The 17,513-nt window shown below is 33.8% G+C and overlaps 1 protein-coding gene across 1 annotated transcript; it reads left to right on the top strand.

Moving 5' to 3' along the window:
- Nucleotides 1–2,058: 2,058 nt before the first annotated feature.
- On the top strand, nucleotides 2,059–15,107 carry LOC101262544 (ER membrane protein complex subunit 7 homolog). The gene is made up of 7 exons (XM_004244897.4): nucleotides 2,059–2,343; nucleotides 2,673–2,716; nucleotides 6,926–7,034; nucleotides 12,855–12,918; nucleotides 13,008–13,124; nucleotides 13,206–13,314; nucleotides 14,734–15,107. Exons 1-7 carry the CDS (start codon nucleotides 2,270–2,272, stop codon nucleotides 14,826–14,828), a joined length of 612 nt encoding a protein of 203 aa, XP_004244945.1. The 5' UTR covers nucleotides 2,059–2,269; the 3' UTR covers nucleotides 14,829–15,107.
- Nucleotides 15,108–17,513: the final 2,406 nt, after the last annotated feature.

Below are 17,513 nucleotides of genomic sequence, written 5' to 3'. Positions count from 1 at the left end.
AATGCTGATTAAGTTAGAAGGAACATGCCTCTATTTATAGAGTCCTAAACCTTTTCCTACAAGAAAAGAATTAATCAATCCAAAACCTTTTCCTAAAAGGAAAACATATTTATGGTAAGAAATTTAGGGCAAATAAAACCCAACAGTAACTTAATGTTAAATTCTTAAAAGATAAATCATATAATCTTGTTACGACAAAAATGTGCAAATATTTTTTTTTATGTATAAAAAAATTATTAACTAAATGAGGTTTTTATAATATTTTCTTGATATAGCATTTAATTTCATATGCACATTCAGATATTGAAAACAAGGAAAAATTATATAAGTGGAGGTCTTTTATTTAATAATTACCACTTTTAAGTATACTTTTGATTTATTACCATTTTTGTCAACTTTTAGCAATACTTAATTATTATACTTTTAAAACAACTTTAATATATATTTAATACATTTGTAAGACAACACTAATTCATAATGCAAACTTCTGTTTAAAAATTTTCATTAAACTTACTCATACAGATGAATTATAACTATTTTTAACACACATTTAATATTTTTTTCTCACCACTTATAATTTTTATGTAATACAAATGAATTATATGTAGTATTTTTAACACACATTTTGTAGTGATATATAATTAGAAAATTTCATAACAATGCATACATAATACTAGACATGTGTTAATACTTAGTTAGAAGACAAAAAAATGATCCAAATTCTTATAGTAAACTAATCAACTTCTAAAAATACTAAAATAAAACTTATTCTTTATTCTTTATTCTTTATCATAAGGCCTAACATTTTTGCAAGTCTTCATGTTGTGATCTTGTTGTCCATAATTTATGTCGAGTGGATGTCATTTTAAAACATAATTACTTATTTTAGATATACTTTTTAATTCGTAAACTACATATAATTTGAATCAGTAATTAATTAGACAAGTAATCTAATCGTAACAAATGAATTGACATAATAAACTGCCAAATGAATTAAACTTGAAATAAAAATATATTACACTCACATTAAAGTTGAATTAGAAGTGAATTAAACATGAATGTAAAATGTAGGAAACGAAAGAGCACTATGTGATTTGTAAATTAAATAAAACTTGTATCAATAATAAATTAAACAAGTATTCAGTCATAACAAATCAACCAATAAACTGCAAAATGAATTAACTTGTATTAAAAGTGCATTACACACATATTAAAGTTGAATTAGAAAAGGAATTATGCATGGATAAAAAAACGTAACTAATAAAACACCTGACAATGATCTATAGAGTAAATTAAGTTTATATCAATAAATAATTAAACGAGTAATCTAATAGTAACATATAATAAACTACGAATGAATTAAATTTGCGTTAAAAATGTATTACACAATATTAAAGTTGAATTATACGAGAAAATTATTAATGAAAAACGTAACTAACGAAAGACAAGACAATAATTTATAGACTGAATTAAACTTGTATTATTCATGAATAAATTATGTATTATAAGTCTCTGATAAATTACTTTGGTTGTATCTCTAAGAACATGAGTGATATTTGCTATATATATTGTGCTTATGTTATAAATGTATTACAAGTTTTTACTTAATTTTTTTTTGTTGATATCACTATAAAAAAGGAGTGAAATTTATAATAGTATTATAAATGTATTGTTCTAGTGAAATTTATAATAGTATTATAAATGTATTGTTCATGATTTTAATACAATTTAATATAATTACGAAACATATCTAATACAACTTTAATACAATTGAGATATAGTTTCATAAACTTCATATTTTTTGAATTTTAAACTAATATTTCTCCTAAAATCAATAAGAAAGAAAGAGACGAAGAAGCAAAAGAGCGAAAAGAAGAAAAGGAAAAAGAGTTGAGAAAGAGGCAAGGAAGAGAAGAGTGAAAATTAGAAGAGAAAAAAAAGCTGAGAAAGAGACAAAGACGGTACGATTTTTATAATCTCACAAAAAATATTATATTTAATTAAAAAAATTATGTTTGACCTATTTGATAAATATTCAGATTTTTATTCAAATTACACATGTAGATGTTAATATTTTAATGAAAACAATTGAGGCCTAAGCCTAATGATATAAAGTCGTAAATAGGTGTTTTAAGTTAAAAGGGTATTATTATAATACTTTAAACATTCAAAGTTATTGTTGATTCGCTTCTTCTCCAAAAATCTCTCCATTGTCTGTCAACGGTTCAACCCTATTGTATCTACGTGAGTAATATTTTCAGTGGCAGTGATGAATAGGTCGATGGCAATCTTGCTAACTCTAATCCAACTTTCTCTGCTATCTTCACTCGCGTTCGCATCGGGGTACTCTTTCTTCACTTCATAACTTCATTACTGAACACCCCCTTTTTACCTGTTTTCAGATCTGGATTTTCGCTTCTCTATGCGGATCTGATGCTTTTATTATATATATATATATATATATATATATATATATATATATATATATATATATTCTTTTAGTATGTTAACTAGGATATACTTTTATTTGAAAAATATAAACTTAAATAATATATCTATTTTGAGCCCAAACGGAACTCCATATTTTTATGAGCTGTTGAAATTTCAAGTCTTGGTGTAGTGAATTGTTTAAACTTGGTTTTTATTGTTATGTTATTTTAATTTTTTGGCAGGAGCACTGATGGTTATACAATTAATGGTCGAGTTAAAATTCCTGGTATGTACTCATTCGATTTTGCCCTTATCTGAACCCCGGTGCTAAATTAATGTTTTTGTACTTGTATTGTTGATGGACAAGGTTGTAACTGTAAATAATTTACTTATTGTGGGAAAAACTTTTTCAAAGCTTAGCATTCTTATTCACTTTGGAACTTTGGTTGTGTTATTTAAAAGTCCTACTTCTTGTATATACTTGAACAAGAAGGACAGTGTTTAGTTATGGGGGCTAATATTTTGATTTAGTACAAGCTATGCCTTCTACGAAGAACACATGCATGGGAAGTTGAGAATTAACCGGGAATCGGCTAGCAAGTCTGCTAACTTTTCAGCTGCATTTTCTAATACTTGCCAAATGGTCTATGCTGCATGAAAACAATAATTATTTAGGATCTTTCAAACAACCAAATATTTCGTGTTGTCTAAAGTATTCTAATTCTTAAAAACAAAACAGAAGCTCTATCTATGTAGTAAATGTGATACAAAAACCTGACACTTTTGTTTGGATAAGGGGATATGGGTATGTGTAGCAGGAGGTCAAGTAAAACAGCACATAGAGTGATCTCTTTCTTTTAGTTCTTACTTTTGTTAGGTGTTACTTTGCTTTTCATTTTGGTATTAGCTTACTTTTCAGTTAGGAAACAAAGTTGAAGGATGAGTTAAAGTAGAGGAAGTCTACCCTTTGGTCTATTGATGGAGATGAGGAGGTGAATTTGTTTTATTCTACCCCGTATTTTATCTAATTTATGGCCTGAATGATAAACTGGTATGGAAAGTAGATTAGTGATTTCCTACACGTACCATTTCCCTTTATTTCTTGGACCAACTGCATGGGTTGGTGAATAAGGCAAAGTAAATTCAAGAAGTGAATAGTTGATCCTAGCATATAAGTAAGTGTAAAGACTATAAAGAAGGATGAGAAATATAGCATAATTATGGAAAGAACCCTCCATGGTCCGTCCAGGGTTGGGGTTTTGAGTCACCAAAAGGAAGTGAGAAAAGCCACTGTTGTCACTTCGGAAAGGGGAGGGCTTTACCATGTAAATAATAGCAGTAAGAAATAATAAACTAGAAAAAGAAGGAAGCTTGGTGTTGGATGGTCATGCAATGAACGAGTCAAATGTTGTAATGTTGACTTGGTTTGTAGATATTATAATTGGATTATATGAGAAATCTTGTGGGAACTTGCAAGAAAAGACACATTTAACATCATTATATTACTGCAGTCCAGCACCTAGTTTGCAAATGATTTAGATGATCAAACCAGAACATGACTCTTCAAAAAGACTTGCTTTAGAAGTTCACCGTGGAGGAACAAGGAATATGACTATTCTATTCATTGGATATGGAAATGGTGAGGCTAATTAGATGGTTAAAGGGGCTAAGGGGTTTGCACTTAAAGGAGGTCTTTTTAACTTAATCATTCAGATCGAAGTTATTAACTTTGTTTGGTTTTTAGATTTGAATCTTATTCATTAAGTTCTTTTTTTATGTTTCAACCACTTAATTGGTCTGAATAAATCCGAATGATTAAGATATGTAACAAAGGTTTGATATCATTAAAATGTTTACTAGAAGATTTCTACATAAATTAGTTCACCAATTCCACCCATTCACTGCTACCGCCGTCACCCAACATTATCAACTGCCATTGTTGTAACCCACCATTATGAGCACCAACCACCTACCACCACCACCTTTAGCAACAACCACAACCCCGACAATCACTACAATCAACTATTACCACCACTAATCACCATTACAATCATCACCACCAACCCTTAATGCCACAATAACCACCAATCACTATTGACAATCACCAACAGTAGTCACTATTATATATCACCAAACCACCATTCACCACCATCATTAGCTATTATTATTATTATATACACTAACAATTAGCTGCCACCCTCAACCACTACTGCCAACCATCACAATCACTACTAGTTGCTATCCAGAACATCACCATTAGCCAATACCACCCAGTTGGCACCCACGACCGCCACCGCTAACCATCACCACCATCAACTGCCATATAGTTTATAAAAAAGTATTTCATTGATATACTATTATATTAATTTAGTATTTATTAAATTTTGTATTTATTAATTTTTAAATTGAGGAATATTTTATACATTTAGATGTTGAAGAACACATGGTCTTAGTTATTTAGTATCTCAATCTTAATACAACATCTTAATATTTAAATGCGAATGCAAATTCAAACATCTAAATGTTAATGCACATCTTAATATTTAGATGTCTATTCAAATTCAAACGTCTTAGAGTGTGTTTGGTATGAAGGAAAATGTTTTCCAATTTTCTCATGTTTGGTTGGGGCAAAAGTTTTGGAAAATGTTCTCCAAATCAACTCATTTTCCTCAAAATTAAGGAAAAAGACTTCCCTTCAAAAAATTAAGGAAAACATTTTTCAAAGCTCCTCCAATTTTAAATTACATTTTTTTTGGAAAAACATAAATTTTTAAAAAAATATTTTCAATTTCAAAATTTTATTTTTTCACCGATCTCTGACCACCCTCCCCCTCTACCCCCCCGCCCCCAACACCACCCCCTTAATACCAAACACACCCTTAATCTTACTAAAAATAAGTGAGGCGTAAGAACCTGGTTGGATTGCTTTTTTAGTTTTGACTTATAAGCCAAAAACCATAAGTTAGAAATTCTAACTTATGGCTTTTGGCTTATTTTTGTCACTAAGTGCTTATTAGCACTTTTTGAACTTTTCCAAACACTACAAGACTGCTTAAAAGTTATTTTTAGCTTTAAAGCACTTAAAATAAGCTAATCCAAACTGGATCTAAGTCTAATTATCTGATGATGGGCTGCTGAATTGGACAATTACAAGGGATAAAATGATGTTCATAAAATCTTAAGGAACGGAGAGTGAGATATCAGCCCAATAAGACAACTCTTAAAAACTTGTCCAAAAAATCATTCTTGTTGAGCCTATTTCAGTTATCAAGCTATTGCATCATATTTATTTGGGCTTTTTAATGAAAAGAGGTACCTTAATTTCCATATATACAGTGTTAAGATAGACATGATCTTGTCATAACATATACCTGAAATGTCCACATTTAGACAGTTGGCCCTGAGGATGTGTGGCTGAAACAAAGAAGCTTAATTTAGGAGAACGTACAGCTTGTTGTCATAACTTTAGTGAAGTGAAAAAGATGAACACTTTTACAGGGGAGATCACACTTAAAGGTCTGAAACATTCTACAGTACAGTTGTCCACTTGTCCTCCTATCAGCTTGCTTTTTTGTTGATTTCAGTTTCAAGGTCACTCATTATACATTTGAAGCCTCAGTTTCTTTGTGTTGATTGGAAAAGCTATCCTCTTTTTACCAATTCTATGCTTGATCTAGCTTAGACATATCTGTTGTTTTGGTGTAATGACTGGAATCTGAGTTGTGTCTAGGGACTTATATTTTATGGGACTATTTAGTGTGCTATGTAGTCATTACACTAGTAATACGAGAGTTCAGTAGTGCTGAAAGCCGATACCTTGTTCTTTAATAAGACCAACAATATTTGTATTGCTTTATTTTGAAAGAATGATTAAGGAACAGGTTTGAGCTTTACTTCTATTCCAATCTGTTTGCTGCGATTGATGTTGCTTGTAACCCCTGTATCATAGTGTTCCCTTGTCTCATTTTGTTTGATTAATTTGAGTTTTGAGATAATAGAAAGAGATGAGAAATTTTATAAGATCAAAGTTGGATAGAGTTTTATGACCCAGATACCCTGTTACAGTGTGTAGAGAATTTGCATAAATAGTCACGGCTTCTTCTTTTTCTTTTTGGGATGTAAACAGGCATAAACTGTGGTATTCTGATTCTATAGTATTTACCATCTAAAAAAAAGGATTGGTTTTATCTTTTGAAGCAAAATTATACTCAGAATGTTGTTAATGGAGAACAGACATGGAAAGAAAATACGATTTCAGTTTGGTCACAGTAAGAAGTTTGACTATCATTTGGCTTTAATGGAGTATATATTTTGGTTACATCTTCCTACTTCTAATAGGGTTGAGCTTTTCTTTGTTTTGTTCAGTCACTTTTAGAATACAATGCTATAGTTCTCTTTGTGTTTAGAGGTTTACCTTGCACTAAAGTATGCTTCAAATCCTTTTCTTGATGTGTTATATCAGGTGTTAACATTTCTACCTTCTTTTGTGTGATAGGATTTAGCTTAAAAGGATCTGGTTTGGCAGCTAAAGCATCAAATGTTAAAGTCATTCTCAATAGTGGTCAACAAGTTACTTTCCTGAGACCTGACGGATATTTCTCTTTGTATCCTTCTTATATGTCCATGTATTTCCCAGCTTTGATATCAAAGTGGTCATAGTTGTTACTTTGTTATTCCACTCCCATTTAACTGCTGCTCTGTCTCCGAAAGGAAGGAACTCCTTATGGTGTGATACTTGTATTATTGCACTGGTATGCCTGCTATGTTCTTCTCCAGAGGTATCCTGAAATATATGAAATAATGGAGCTAAGTTGTTTGTATTTCATGTGACATTCAACCAAGTTGCCATTAAATTGACTGCTAATCTAGAATTTAATTTGATGCCTTTATTTGCCTCCTTTTTATTGTTTGTTATATCATCTAACAGTATTATTAGCGCTCGTTTCAACGTTTAAAGCGTAAAGCAAGGCAAGGCGAGAGGGAACAGAGAAGCTTGCTTCTTCAGCAGAAGTAGCGAGAAGAGAAGAGACTTGATGCGTGAAGTGTCACGTAAAAAAACTGAGAGTTTTGGAAATTCAATTGAAATGGGGGTTCTTCTTCGAGTGATGAAAGATATTAACGCTCCCAGGCATGAGTCCCAATTAAGCCAGCTTTTTTTTTTTTTTTGGGGGGGTGGGGGGGGGGGCACTTTTAGTTCAATAGAAGAGAACATAATTTTCTATAACACAGGTTTTAAGTTTTTTGATATTACCAAATGTCAAGATGGTGTTGACACATCATACGAATGAGTGAAACACAGACATTTGATGAAGAGAGTAAAGGTTAGCTTTAAAGTCCTAAAGTGGTTGGTTGCAGTCTTCATTGAAGCATCTCAAGTACTTGGGAATGTAATTAAGATTTGGAGTATGAAAGATCATTTATCAGAATTCTTTTACACTCTTAAATACAATGAAAATATAGGTGACTTAGCTTCTTAGCTATACAATGGCAAAATAAATCCATCATCATCACTTCGGAGACTACAAACAGAGGTGGATGGGGGAGCACAGAAAATTACTAGCTTTATAAATAGACCAGAGAAAATCGAGGATATTCAGGGAAGGAGAAAAGGACAACCAGAGGAAATAATATCATTCTTCAAAGAAGTGTGCAATGGCAATAGATGGACAATCGAGGGGAAGACATAGAAATCATAGGGGGAATTACAACCTCTGAGAAGGACCTTTAGTGCAGATGCATCATTGGAAAATTCCAAAACTCTTCCCAGGATCCTCCGTTACTGAATGATGCCAGAAGATGGCCTGCAACATTTGGAAGACGACATTTGGCATTAACATCTTTGCAATGAGTGATGGTCACTTTCTCTTCAAAATGCCCTAAAAAAGTAGTAGACAATGTGTTATCAGGAGAGAGGGCATAGAAGAAGATGAAATTGCTGGTGAAATGGTGGAAGCGAACAACGGGGTACTAGCCAGTAGAAATTTAGCAAGATTGGGTATGGATTAGGAGTCTAGGTCTTCCTCTGGTCTGAAAAAGTTCTCCATCAGATTGAACAACTCTGGGGGATCTATCGAAACGGAGGATGAGACCACTCTTGAAAACCACCTCCCCTGGGCTCGCATCAAGGTCCGTGGTGATAACAGGGAGGTTTCGAGAGAGATCAATTCATAGCTGAACCGTTAGCAGAGAGGCTTGAAAAGGTCATCCACAGTTTGGTTGATAGACAACAAACGACTTTCATCAAAGGAAGACAAATCATGTATGCAATTTTTATTGTGAATAGATGTGTGGAAAGCAGATAAAGAAGTACCAGACCAGGCTTCCTGTGCAAACTGGATATCCAAAGGTATATGGTCACTTGAATTTCCTCATTCATATGCTGCAGAAAATAGGATTTGGCACAAGGTGGATAAAGCACTGCATTAGCATAGTTAAATTCTTTGATTTAATTAACAGGGATCCAAGTGGCTTTTTTCCATCTCTGCGAGGCTTAAGACAGGGGGACCCCCCCCCCCCCTCATGTTTATACTAACTAATGGAAGGAAGGAGGAACATGCTTAACCCATCAATACAGTGTTTTCAGGTTGGCAAGAAAGACAACAGGGATATAACTCATCTCCAATTTGCGGATGACACATTAGTATTCTGTGAACTAAAGGATGAACAAGTCTTGGTGCTCAGAGTTATTTTCATCATCTTTGAAGTTGTTTCTGGCCTACACACAAATTGGGGAAAAAGCTTCATCTACCCTATTTATGAAGTGGTACAGTTAGAGCATCTGGCAGACTTAGGTGGCAAATAGGTGAACTCCCTACCATATATCTTGTGATGCCTTTGGGTACAAAAAGGAAATCCAAGAGGATGTGGAATGGAGTAGTGGAGAAATGTGAGAAGAAGCTGGTAAACTGGAAAAATCAGTACCTTCCTTGGGGAGGACGACTGACTTAGTAAACAGTGTACTTGATGCACTCCCCTCCTATATGATGTCTGTCTTTCCTATCCCTGCTAGTATGCTCAAAAGACTAGATGCTGTGAAAAGAAATTTCCTATGAAAAGGTAGTGAAGACAAGAAGAAATTCACATTGTTTAATGGGTGGAACTGACAGTGTGCAAGAAAGGAGGCATGGGCAGCAGAAAGCTGAAGAAGCAGAACCGGAGCTTGATGATGAAGTGGTTATGGAAATTGCTAATGGGGACAACATGCTACTGAAGAATATCATCACTGCCAATTATGGAATGTCAGATGAATGGGTGACAAACATGGTAGCAATCCTATATGGGTGCACAATGTGGAGAGCAATCAGGAACTTATGGCCACTTAAGCTATCCGGAACCAGAATCAAGGTTGGCAATGGATTTAGGTCTCACTTGGAGTTTGGAATGACAAGTGGATAGGTAACACCCCCTTGAAGCAGGTGTATCCTGTATTCCTCTCTCTATGCCAACAATAGCAAGCTAGTGGCTGCAATGTGTACTGGACAAGCTTGGAACTTACAACTAAGAAGACACTTAAATGATGGGAGATGGAGATAATAGCCTCCTTCCAAAATACAGTAGCTGAATTTAACAACTTAACAATAGAAGGGGACAGACTGGTATGGCATATGGACAGCACATGCATGTTTTCAGTCAGTTGAGCATATAAGGATTTAAATACATCTGAGGCTAAGTTAAAGGAATGGTCATGGAAGATGATCTGGAAAACAAAGAGTCCTTACAAAGTGAACTGCTTTACATGGCTTCTAGCTAAAGATGCTCTGCTGACTCATGAGAACTTGAACAAGAGAAGAATCCTTTTATACTCTAGATGTTTTCTGTGTGGGGAACAAAATGAGACAATCAACCATCTTTTTTTTACACTGTATATGGACTGATCAGTTGTGGAAAAAGTTCATACGTTTGAGTAGGATAGAGTGGGTGAAGCCAAGAAACCTCACAGGGTTACTCAACTGCTGGAACAATGTTAGTAATGCAGCCAAGAAGGAAGAAAGATGGAAAATTGTCCCTGCTTGCAGTTGGTGGACAGTGAGAAAGGAAAGGAACAAAAGATGCTTTGAAGACTATTAGAGAACCTACAGGAGTTTAAGATGAACTGCCACCTTATATTAATTTTTGGTGTAATAAGAAATTAATAGCTCAATCAGAATATTTGATGTTTTAGATCGTTTATAGGTGCTATAGTCGGATAAAAAGATGTAAGTTATACTTTTTCAGGGGACTACGTTTGTTGATGTAGTATACCTGTGGATATATAGTTAATATTACGATTCTCAAAAAAGGTAGGGGTTCTTCTTCTTCACTTTTATGTCCTGAAGCAAGTGGGGAACAGATAAGCGTGCTTCTTCAGCAAATATAGCGAGAAAAAAGGAGACTTGAGGCGCGAAGTGTCACTTAAGCAAAAAAAGTGAGAGTTTTGGAAGTTCAATTGAAATAAGGGTTCTTGTTCTTCTTCTTCATAAGCGTTCCATGAAACTGTCATCTATTGTTGGCCTAATATTATATCTAATATTGGAGAAAAATAAATTGGTGGTATTAAGAATGATATGTGGCCCTAAGCGTGATATTTGATGTAGTCATCACTGTACTTGTTTGTTACCTAAACTGCAGGGATTCATAAGAACCCAAGGTCACGAAGCTTGAACAGGAGGTTTAGCCGAGAAGGCTCGAGTATCTAGCGTAATTTAATGGAGAGAAAGAGACGAAATATAGAATTCAATAGAAAAACTTGTATCATCTCAATGAATGCCTCTACTCAGTTTTGTTAAATGATTTATACATAATTGGATGAATCAGAATGTAATTGAACTTGTAACTGCTCCTAACTAATCTTGTAACTAACTTCTAACAACTTTACCGACCAGGACTGCTGACGGTTGTCTTCCAACTAACTTCTAGAATTCATGTAAAAGTTGTTACACGTCAATAAGCTGACTTCACTTTAAAGCACCAGCAGTTGCAAACTTTCCTGAAAAATTGAATTTCTTCTCCTTTTCTACTATTTATGATGAACCAAGAGACTGAAGTAGCAAGGTTTTGTAACTAAATTTCCCCTTAAGAGATAGTGTTAAGAGATGACTTCTACCTGATATTTTGGCTGTTGAAGGAGATACATGAATTCCTTCTCCTTTTCTACTATTTATGATGAACCAAGAGACTAAAGTAGCTAGGTTTTGTAACTGGATTTCCCTTAGAGATAGTGTTTAAAAGATAACTTCTACCTGATATATTAGCTGTTGAAGTAGATACAACAATAACAACAACATATCCAGTGTAATCCCACAAGTAGAGTTTAGGGAGGGTAGTGGGTGCACAAACCTTACCCCTACCTTGGAGGTAGAGAGGCTAATTCCGTTAAACCCTCGGCTCAAGTAAAGCATAACAAAAACGTTCGAAAAAAGAAAACAATAGGAGTGAAGAAGCTTGAGACAAAATGCTAAAGAAAGCATACTAAAAGAAAGAACAATCACTACAACACAATAATAGATAATTGAAGTGCAAGGAACATTAAATAGGAACAAAAATGGAATAACAAGAAACTCCTTGAGTAATAGTGTAATATTACTTGTATGAGAAAAATAAACGAAATAGTCTCAACTACCTAACTAACTGTCTATCCTAATCCATGTCCTCCACAACCTCCTATCCAACGTCATGTCCTGAGTAAGTTGCTGCATTGTCCTGTTTTAGTGACCTCTCTCCAATACTTCTTTGGCCTATCTCTACCTCTCCTATAACCATCCATAGCCTCCTGTCGCACCTCCACACTGGGGCATCCTTGCATCTCCTCTTCACATGCTTGAACCATCTCAGCCACGCTTACGACATCTTATCCTCCATTGAGGTCATGCCTACCTTCTTGTGGATATCTTCATTTCTATTTTGTTGGAAATTGGCGAAACCATTATGCTGTAATCTTGAGCTGAAGGAGCCCATTCATCTTTTGGTTATGTGGCTGAACTGAATGATATCTGAAATGAAGTCCAGAGTACAATGAGACTGACAAAGGAGGGAAAGAGTGAAACTAGAAAGCATGCAATACTTTTGATAACCATCTAGCATGCAGTGTTATGCTGATGGCTTTGCTAGAACTATATAGCAAGATTAATTATAAATTTTGCAATAGGTTTCATAGATACTTAAAAGAATAACATGGGATTATAAAATAAATAAATAGATTATGAATAGTGTTGTCTGTCACATGCTTGCTGCTAGTCATATGCTTAAGCATTGTCAGGCATTAGATCTTTTTATCTGTTATGTCTTTTGTCGTCTCTCTTGTCATTATCCTTTTTATTTGCTTCATATGTTATCAGTATGTGATCTTCAGGACCTTGCGTATAACTGTTGAACTAGACAGTCTATGCAAAGAGCATGAGAGGATTATTCTGTTCTCTTAGTATTTCTTTAACCCTAGTATTCCAAAGCCACAACGTGCCTGCAGGGACGCATCTCATAGAAGTATCTGCAATTGGCTACTTCTTTTCTCCAGTGAGCTTATTTTCCCACGATCTTTGCTTGATTCATCACCATTTCTATGACAATGATTTTTCGGCTAATAACCTTCTTCTGGCCTTCAGGTTCGAGTTGATGTCAGTGCCAGAAATCCTGGTAAGGTTCAAGCTGCATTAACTGAGAATAGGAGAAGCCTGAGTGAGCTGGTTTTGGAGCCACTGCGAGATGAGCAATATTATGAGGTCTGACCTTTTCTTTTCTCCTTATTTTCTCTTCCTTTTCTTATATTAATTTCCTAATTGATATGTGAATATTTCATGCAGATGAGGGAACCATTCTCTGTTATGTCTTTGGTGAAGAGCCCAATGGGTCTGATGGTTGGATTCATGGTGGTTGTGATGTTTTTGATGCCAAAATTGGTAGAGAATATGGGTGAGTGTAAACAATATTTTTCTACCATTGTCTAAACTAAATTGCATTGACGTCCAGTAGGGCAGCAAATCCACAATTCAGTTCCAGTTATCCATTCGCAATGCTAGTATATTGTGTTTGCAGACGACAACAATATGAAACCTCCTATGGGACAACACCCCAAAGTGATTATGATTTATATCTGTTCATGAATTCATCCACCAGCATCTCACTTTTATTGAATTGGATAATGAATCTAATGAATTATGAATGATGCCTGTCCATTTTCAAGCGTCAACTATGAATTTAGGATGGAATCAAAATCTAAAAAAGAGGATGGTTATACTCCTTCAAGAAACATCAGTCGTTCATCCTTATAAACCTACCTGACCACATCTGCCTCATAACATTTTCTCTCTCTCTCTCTCTCTGAAAGTTTCTTGACTCACAGTGACCTTCTAAATGCATCAATCTACCTTCATTTGGATTTGTGTGTTGCCTATATTACTAACTGCATGTTGTTTATATATCTATATAATTGGTAGCATGTGCATCTTATGTGTCTCTGGATACCTATTCGTGTAATATTTGTCTAAATTTGTAGCATTTTCATGGATCTGATAGAATTAATACGTCTCAATTGTACATTTCACAAAAGAGTTATATCAATAGGTTTGTTTAAATTGTTCTTGAGTCATACCCCTCCTAGATCATAATAATTAGAGTTCTTTTGCTGTTTACCCCTGCTCCAACTATCTCGAACCTTGCAATTAACAGCTGTTTGCACACTGAAGGAAAAAAAACTTTCTGATTATGTATTTCAGGGTTTTGCTTTAAAAGTAGGCTAAGTGTGATGGCTGGGTTATTTTTCTGTCTCTGTCTCTCTCTCTCTCACACACACACATCTTTTATATTTGGGTCTCTGGTAAGTGATGGCTTAAGGTTCTTATAGTATGACTTCTGCACAATATGATATGTGAAGATTTTAGAATTTAGTGTATGTGAGAGGAATGAAATTAAAGGAACAAGGAGACATGAAGGAGGAGGTCATGGAGGCAGATAGGTGGTAGAGAGAGTAAAAAGCACTGTACCTATTTCTTTTGGGTCAAGTATTTTCCGCAGTTAAAAATTTGTCCAAGTATTATTATGCATAAAGGGTGGATCATTCTTAGATATTTTCATAATTCTTATATTTCAATCCAACTCCTTTTAATCAATTTTGATCTGTGGGAGATCTGTTTACTTGGTAATGCACTGTTTGCAATATTCCTACTGCCACTTTCAACCTTCTGGATCAGCAACATCTCTTAGGTGATGTTCAGCCATCAGATGTCATTGATACCATATCAAGCCTATAAATGACCGAATACTTACCAACCGTTGATAATATTATACAGTAGAAATACTTCTGTGCTGATTGCACTTGTTTTTACGTGGCAGATCCTGAAGAAATTAGGAAAGCACAAGAGGAAATGAGAAGCCAAGGAGTTCCCAGTCTTTCAAGCTTGTTACCTGGGGCACAAAGGAGTAACTAGTGATTGTATGAAGAACATTGAAGCTTTGCACTGATACAAAAGGGAATATTCTCTTGCTGCCATTTTTATGGAAAAGTTGAAATGATGTAAAACTTTAGTTCTGATTCATCTCAGGCTGTATGTTTCTAATGACCACAAGTAGTTCAATTGTTAACCTTAAAAATCCTTTGTCTCTTCTGTTAAAATGTCACATCTTTAAGTACCCCTTATCAGGCTTTGATGTGAAATTGTTTTTCCCTACTTTGAAGTAGATTATAAAAAGAAGTTGAGTACCTGGTAGTTTATGGGGTCTTTAGAACAACTTTGGGTTCAGTATGATGTGTCCTAGTGCCGATTTATTCTTATTGTTGAAGTATTGGTATCTCTATACATGATTATGCTGAGCTCTAGTTTTATAGTTTGTGTACGCAGGTTGGACACAGACTAACCTTTTATCTACATGTTACGACTCGAAATCGGGTATTCATGGCGCCCTACCCTAAACCTCCACCTCCAGTAGGCAAGTCAAATTCAAAATTATATATTGTAAATAAGATTAGAAATGACTAAAGTGGAAGAAATCGTATATCATATATATATATATATATATATATATAGATATATAGAACCTTATGTCGGCTTACGTGATGTCACAAAAAATTATAATTTATTTTTAATTTATTGATTTTCAAAACTAGTCTTGCCTTTTAATGAAAAATCGTGATATTTTATTGAAAAATTGTGATTTATGAAAAATTGCGACTTTTATGAAATATTGTCACTTTACTGAAAGGTTGTGACTATTGAAAAGTTGCGACTTTTATGAAAAGTTAAAACTTTTATCAAAGGTTGACTTTTTTGAAGGATTGATACTTTTCTAAATAAATGTAAAATTTTCAATAAGGAACAATAAATATTTTTTACACTATCATTTTTTATCTATAAATATAGTGATTTCCTCTCATTCTAAAACAACGAAAATTTTGAACCTCCTCCTCCTCTTCTTCTTTAGAACTAAATAGTTGTGTACTTTATTCATGTTAAGTGACTCAGTGACACCATTGCTCATGTTATAGATCGTGAATATATGTTTAAAATCATTAATTTATGATTATACTACGAAGGATACTCCCTCCGCCTAAAAAAGGATAACCTAGTTTGACTTGGAACGGAGTTTAAGAAAAGAAAGAAAACTTTTAATCTTGTAGTTCTAAATTAAAGTTATGTCAAATGTACTAAAACACCCTTTAATCTTATGGTCTTAAACATGTCACGTGGAAAGCTAAAGTTAAAGTGTTGCCAAAAAAGGAAAGGGGACATTTTTTTGAAACAAACTAAAAAGGAAATAGGGACATTCTTTTTGAAATGGATGGAGTATAAGATAAGATGTAGGGTGTGTTTGGTAAATGTTTTCCAATTTTCTCATGTTTGGTTGGGTAAAATGGTTTTCAAATCAACTTATTTTCCTTAAATTCATGGAAAATGATTTCCCTTCAAAAAGTAATGAAAATATTTTCCAAAACTTTCCCCTAACTTCAATACCACCCCCTCCCAAAAAAATAAATAAATTAAAACTTAAGTTTTTTTTAATTTAGTTTTTCATTTCTAATTTTTATTTTTCACCCCATCTCCCCCTACCCCCCTACCCCCAAATCCCCACTACCCACCCTTTCCCAAAAAATTAAGTTTATTTTTAGAAAATATTTGAATTTTAATTCAAACATTAATTTCTACTCTCGAGTAAAAATAAAAGATATTTTCTCAAAAATAATTTTCAATCATAAATCAAACATGAGAAAATAAGTCAAAAATCTACTTGTTTTGGAGGAAAAGGTTTTCCTTCACACCAAACACACCCATAATAATATTCATTTTCCTTTACATTATTGATCATTTATGTAAGTAAGATAATATTGTGTTTTAATTTTAGTGACTGATAAGTTTTAAGTGTTATTTTATATATTAAGTGATACTAAACTTTCGCACAAAGCGTGGATAAATTTACTAGTAATAATATAAGAATTGACCCTTAATATAGATATATAGAAATTCGTAAAAAATATACACAAAGAATCCAAAATAGACCGAGAAAGACGAATATATCAAGGTACCAAGCCTAGACTTGGTGTCATCCGTCAAAAGCATCTAAAGTAGATGAATAGAGCTATACAAAACGTATCTAACAAATAAGAAAATATAGACAACAAAATACAGAAGGAAAGCCACAAGTCTTTGAACGCTAAGAGCCCACTACAATTTGAACAACTATGGGGGCCTTGAATAAGAGAAGATCAGCAGGGATGACTTGTAATAGGTGTTGTATCATAAAAAGATGAAAAATGTAGTATGAATATCAAAAGAAGGGTCCTCCGTAGGCCTCATAGGCCAGCCAACCGAGTGTTGAATTCATCCCATTTTTTGATCAACTTTAGCTATTCAATTGCTACAAGCAATTGTTAAAAAGGAATAGTAATTTGAGTTGAAAATAAAGATTTGGTGGTTGGAAAATTGGTAAGATTTGCAATCATTTTTGATTTTGCTATATTTACCTATGTCATTAGTGACATAGGCATGATTTTATCCTTCTATAAATAGAGCATTCTTACTCATTTGTAGAACACACCAAACTAGAGAGAAAAAACACTTTCAGAGCAAAGTGAGGTATTTCATAGACTATACAAGAAAAATAGCATGTGAAGAAAAATA

This window comes from Solanum lycopersicum, chromosome 8 (assembly GCF_036512215.1).
Source record: "Solanum lycopersicum chromosome 8, SLM_r2.1".
NCBI lineage: Eukaryota > Viridiplantae > Streptophyta > Magnoliopsida > Solanales > Solanaceae > Solanum > Solanum lycopersicum.
This window is presented reverse-complemented; position numbering and strand designations above follow the sequence as displayed.

What these genes read in the sequence shown, in the direction of transcription:
- LOC101262544 (XM_004244897.4), top strand. Translation starts at nt 2,270, where the DNA reads ATGAATAGGTCGATGGCAATCTTGCTAACTCTAATCCAACTTTCTCTG. An exon ending in TCACTCGCGTTCGCATCGGG is followed by an intron (nt 2,344 to 2,672) that starts GTACTCTTTCTT and finishes ATTTTTTGGCAG; the next exon opens with GAGCACTGATGGTTATACAA. An exon ending in TGGTCGAGTTAAAATTCCTG is followed by an intron (nt 2,717 to 6,925) that starts GTATGTACTCAT and finishes TTTGTGTGATAG; the next exon opens with GATTTAGCTTAAAAGGATCT.